General features: G+C 39.0%; 1 protein-coding gene across 1 annotated transcript in view; it reads right to left on the reverse strand.

The window, feature by feature from the left end:
• The window catches only part of CREBBP (CREB binding protein), an 82831-nt gene that overhangs the window by 76255 nt on the left and 576 nt on the right, over positions 1-6000 (reverse strand). The window contains 1 exon segment of the mRNA XM_009881942.1: positions 5877-5927. Within this exon segment, the coding sequence (XP_009880244.1) occupies positions 5877-5927 (51 nt within the window).

The raw sequence follows: 6000 nt of genomic DNA on the forward strand, positions 1-6000 counted from the left end.
TTGAGAGCCACCAGAGAAACAAACAGCACCAGCAGTTTGCTAAAACACACAGAACTGCAAAGGAATGAGAACATCTTCAGCTGACTTAATTCACAATCAGCAAGCGTATCTAAATCTGGTACTTAGCAATATCAACTAGCTAATCTGTTTAAATAAATAGTTTGCTTCATTTTTTCTCACCACAAATTTTCCTTAGTACGGATTCCTCAAAACACTGAGTCAAGCAACATAACTACATCCGCAACTGAAGTCTTTTATCAGAATTCTTGCTCTTTAGAGTAATTCACTCTCTTATTACATTTACTCAAGATTAATATCCAACACCAAGACACCACTCAGAGAACAACCACAGGGAGCAACACTGTGAAGGTGCTTGTCAAAGGCACATGTATTATATATATACACCCAGCCCAGAAACAACAAATAGCAGAACTCAGTTCTTTCATAGCTCAACAATAAAAAAAAAAAAAAAAAGAGACAACTGGGTATTCTCTTGGTAGACGTAAAAAATGGTTTTACTGTTGTCTGAAGTTCCCTTCCGGTAAGAGTTCCTCCTCCCCTTTAAACTAAAACTTCCCCTACTGCAACATGCACTGCCATGTGGCTATTTTGACTAAAACAAAGCTGAAAGCACGCAGTATTCTAATTAATTAGGCCGATACAGTTAAGAGAAAAGACTGCTCTGAATCCGTATGCAGAAATCCAGCATAACAGGTCTGTTGTTGCAGTTAGTGATATTTTGAACCTGTAAGATTTTGGTGCCAATCCTACTACCGGTACCAACTTCCAGTTAAATACATACATGCACAAGTAATGAAAACTCTTCACTTGCACACAGCACTTTGAACTCTGTATCTAAACTCATTACTACCAGATCATTTCCTGAAATACTACATTGGAAGTTCTGCCAGCCAGAACAGCTTTTCTATCAGCTTCTCCCTGCCAGGCAGGTTATAGCTTGTATCAATACAAATATTTTCCTTTGGAGTTTTCAAAATATGTAGAATGAGGTTACTTAAAATCTACAATGTTGTAAAGGCATTTTACCAAAAAAAACAATACTGTGGTAATCCTCATAACTAGATATGACAATAAACAACCATTTTCTCCTGATGTCTTTATAGATTCAGACTAAGATCCGACCAAACAATTACATCCTTTACTGGGCATACAGAGCCTAATAACACGTTTGATTAAACTGCACCTTTCAGAGAGAAAACTAACCCTGAGGTGGGTTTACTAGCCCTATAGAGAAAACCACTCTGAAAGGAACCCCGGGCAAGGTGCAGTTTCACTGCAGGTTAAAATCAATGGCTTCTCTAGATCATTAGCCACACACAACTCCAGGATTTTTTCCAGTTTCTGCTGTTTGGTACCACTGTATCTTTATTTGAGTGATACAGCTTTGAAGTTACTGAAGAAAAGGCGATTTCTTTTACAGAACTGTGTAAGGACGCATTACACCCTGGAAACACATGAAAAAGAAAACACTCAGGAGTCCTACTTATCTCAATGGGACTTTACTACATCTTAGCAAAAGTACGAATTAGGTGAATCCCTGTCTGAACCTCTTAGTACAAAAGGGAAGTCTGAGAACCTTACAAAATAAATGGGAACTTCCCAAAATTTTCTTCTGATTTTCCACTAGCTCTGATAGCAGTACTAGGATGGGGGCAATGCATCAAGCGACCGTATAACATCTAGCCTACAGAAACACAACTTCAAGCTCTAGCTGCCAGCCCCCATGAACTATATGAAGGCTTCATCTCCTTCATCTGAAAAAGATGAACTCTCACACAGAAACAGGACAGTATTAGGCACAGAGGACACTTGCAATGAAGCGCTTATTTCTGTGGAAGCAACAGACCATCTGCCTAGCTTTGCCACTGCTTAAAGTGTTTGACAACCAACAATCTTAAAAAAGAACTCTAATATATTTTCTAGATGGTTTGAGCATGTTTTCTGGACTTAATGGACTTCACAAAAAACCATGATGCAACACAAAAGGAGAATTCTGCCACTAGTGGAAATTACTGCAATAAGATGATCTGTTCCTCTACCCCCACACCAAGTGATAATTGTTCAAAGAAGAATCCTTCTGCTCTTTTAAACAGATTTCCTAAAGAACTTCAAACCTGTTGAATGAAAACTATCTTTGTAGTGTTGTCCAAGAAAACAGGGCCACAATGCCACAGTTACACGCACAAGTTTTACAGGAAAGTAGTCTGGTAGGGAATGGAGCAGATATCCAGTAGCACAGAAGAGAGGTTTCGTCAAAGGTTTCCAGAGGATCTCAGACAAGTCAAAAATCACAAAGCACTAAGTAAATCTGAATATGCAAACTGCACAGCCACGGCCAATGAAGAATTCAAATCCTTACTATAGTAAGTTGTTGTATTTTTAAATTCACAAAACCTTCTCGGGGACTACTCTACTCCCTAGTTCCAAAAATATTCTAGGCTATCAAGAAAGTGTTATATACTCCCAAGAAAACATGACTATGACTTTAAAAGCTATTGTTTAACTTGTATTGACGGGTTGCTTCTTCTGGAGGATCATATGAGATCTATTAAATCCTTTGCTCACATCTCTATAGATTGAGGAATTATTTTGCTTTAATCTTTCCCTCCGAATGGAAGAACATTTGTCTTGATGTCAGCCCCTTATGGCCCTCTGGCATTGAGAATTGGCTATTTTTCATGCCCTTTTCAATCGGTTAGGGGTAAGGTTTATCCGCCACCTTCAGCTTATGCAAGCACATGATCATGAGTTTGAGTTACCGTGCTCATTTCTGGCATACTTTTCATTCTTTTAAGAGCTGCCTTAATGGCAAGTCCAGCTCAAAATTAACAATATTGGCTTATGATGCTCCAGATTAAATGAATCCCAGTTATTTCTGAGAGCAGGTGAAAGGATCAGACTCTGGATTATTTTTTTCCCCTTCTTTTTCCTCTTACTAGAAAGAATGCTTATAAAAGCATACCACAAGAAAGAAAAACAGAAAAAGCAATGTCCTTTCCTTGATCAGTAATTTACTAAAAAAGGATTAGAACAAACCATCAAGGAAGCAAGGTCTTGCCCAACAAAACTGGACCCAAACCATAAAGTGTCATGAGTACTACACACCACATATAAACACACTGAATTGAGAAAAACAGGCTTTTGAGACATACTTGAATGTTAATCAGTGATGCACATCACTTATTTTAAACATAATGAGAAAATCTTGGTTTAAAAAGTTCTTTTAGATTTTTTTCTGCATTTGTATTTCACACCTCCTTCTTTCCCTTAGGATATAGTGCTACAGGCACCACCCAGAGAATTTGCTTCCACTCTTGATACAGTTCTTCACGCCTGATGGCAGCTACATTTTAAGCTGTTTAGTCAAGTTAGGCACACTCACTGTTAGGTAGATCAGCTGCCTCACCACTTTTATTGCTGCTCTTCAAATCTTTTAAGCTGCATACATGAAGAGGTAAACATCAGGGAACAGGAGGTGAAAAAACAAACTAACCCACATTCTCCTTCAGCAGAAATTGCAGTTTCAGAAGAACAGACAAACTCAGTGAAATGTTTCTTTACTTTTCTTAAAAGCTTTCATCACAACTGAAGCATCAAGACGAGAAAAAGCTAACACACAATCATGGTCGATAATCCTATTAGGACAATAAACTGGGGGTGGGAAGAGACTGGAAGAGGATGCCAATCCTCAAATGTCTATTAAAGAGAAAGGCAAAAATGGAGGACACTTCTGCTTGTCAGGATTAAAACCCGGGAGCAAGTAATTTGTTCCAAAACGGAAACATAAAATACTGAGCTCGCTTACTCTCTTACTAAGAGAAAATTAAGACATAAAGAAAGAAAAACTTTATAAAAAAAACCCAAAAAACAACACACAATGCTTTTAAGCTTCATCTTGTTCAGCATGAGACAAAGCCCCAGTAAACACCAAATTTTCAATTTTTTCAAGCTGGCCAAGCTTTTAAAACTTTTCTTTTAAGAGCTAGCACCTTCACAGAAACACCTTTTTATCACTTCTGGTCTATCATTAAATAGCCCTAACTTTTCAGTTTCTCTGAACAACTTTGTGTCTAAGGACTTCTGAAAGCACTAATTTTACTCTCGTCTTTTGGAAATGCATCACCAGTGCTGAGCACAGCACTGCATCCAAGGACTACCTAATGATTTCCGTAACAGCAACACTTCCATTGTTCTTTTGCAACAGTCCGAATTAACTTCTACTCTACTTCTTGAACATATGCTAACTGAGAAAGTCCAGGTCACCTTCCCGAGCTGGTGAATGGCATTTGCAGCTGGCATCAGGCAAAGACTGAAGCCCCTGAAAAACAGCATTTGTCCGAGCGCTGACCTATTCCTTACCAGTGGTGGGTTTGTTTAAAATAAACCAAGACATAACAGAACCTCCCCAACCTGGTCCGTACGTACTCTGTCAGGTGAAGACTGTAGGCAAGTCCCTCTGCTTTGGGGTAATTCTACCTGAGTTAGTTCACATGGAAAATTAGTAGTTTCGCCACATAACTGCACAGTGGCAAGGAAAAATCTACTGCTAAGAACTTAGATATCTGTAAGTTTATAGAAATAAGCCAGATAATTGAACTTGTCACTCTTCCAACAAATTTCAAAGAAAAACAAATGAGGGAGAAGTTGATTTTCTTTCTGTGCAGACCACTGCGCTCCACACAAGAAATTTAGCCTATTCGGAGGCTGGAGATAGCCATATCCTTTCATGTGCTATGACCCTCACTCAGACCACAAGCAACTCCTCCTTAAGCAAAGGGATCCCCTTCACTGCATAGTGAATGCTTTTTATGTTTTTTATTTTAAAAAATTCAAATTAACTATACAGTACTCCACAATGATGTCAGCATTTCTTCAGAGAACATGACATACGCTTGTGTCAGGCAATGCAATTTTTTCCACGATTCCTAACACATCAACGACTTAACATTTACATGTTAAACTACAACAATGATGACTAGTGATGTATGAATAGATACGATACCTGATAAAAAATTATCTTTTTCTACATATCAGAACATGATGGGTTTGCCGTGAAAATTTCAGGAAGGAACTATATCAAAGCAACACAGAGAAGGGACGAGGCATGCTGCTAGCCAACTGAAAGACAGGAGGAGCAGCAATCAAAACACTTCTCTAAGTTCACACCTTGAAAATGAAGAACTAAAAAGCAGTGACTATATCAAGCAGGGATCTGAACCATGCCCCAAGACAGAGGCCGGTGCTTCCAGGTGTGTATATTCCCTGCCCCGATCTGCAATGGCCACTGAATTAAGACTTCTTGCCCAGAAACTGCCCTTCCCTTTCACAGAGTTTGCATTAATTTGGCAACCGATGTGAAATTTGATGTTTTCAGATCAGTTCCTCTGTACTTGAAAAACATTCACTGCACAGTTGTTGACAGCGGTCCTTGACAAGGGGACCAATTGCTACACCTCTCCCCTCAATCAACAAATATTTCTCTAACGGTTTTCACACCACTTTAGAAGATACTGTTGTCTGGCAGCTAAAGTGAGATCCTGCGCAGAAGTCATCATCTGCTTCCTTTTTGCAGGATTACGCTACTCTTTTCTAATTCACCCTGCTAAGATACTATCCAACTTTCAACTTCAAGGATATGTTTTTCAACAAGTGCTTTCATTTCCGATTACAGGAGAAATACTGTTTCAATTATCTTGCTTTTGTGATATCACTGGTGACTGACACAGATAACTACAGGCTCAAGAAAGTGCACTCTTTAGTTCCATTCCAGAAAAGAGTCTACTACATTTTCTAAAGACCTGTATGGAGAAAAAACAAGCGCAACAAATAGAATATATTAAATTACATGTACATACTTTAGTCATTGCTCCTGTCTGTGCTGTGTTCAGTCCGGTGTGACCAGCCATCTGTGGAGATACTTGGGTTAAAGTCTCTGCCAGCACACTGCCTGCATTCCCCTGCATGGCAGGGGCAGAATAT

Source organism: Charadrius vociferus, unplaced genomic scaffold (assembly GCF_000708025.1).
Source record: "Charadrius vociferus isolate BGI_N301 unplaced genomic scaffold, ASM70802v2 scaffold593, whole genome shotgun sequence".
NCBI lineage: Eukaryota > Metazoa > Chordata > Aves > Charadriiformes > Charadriidae > Charadrius > Charadrius vociferus.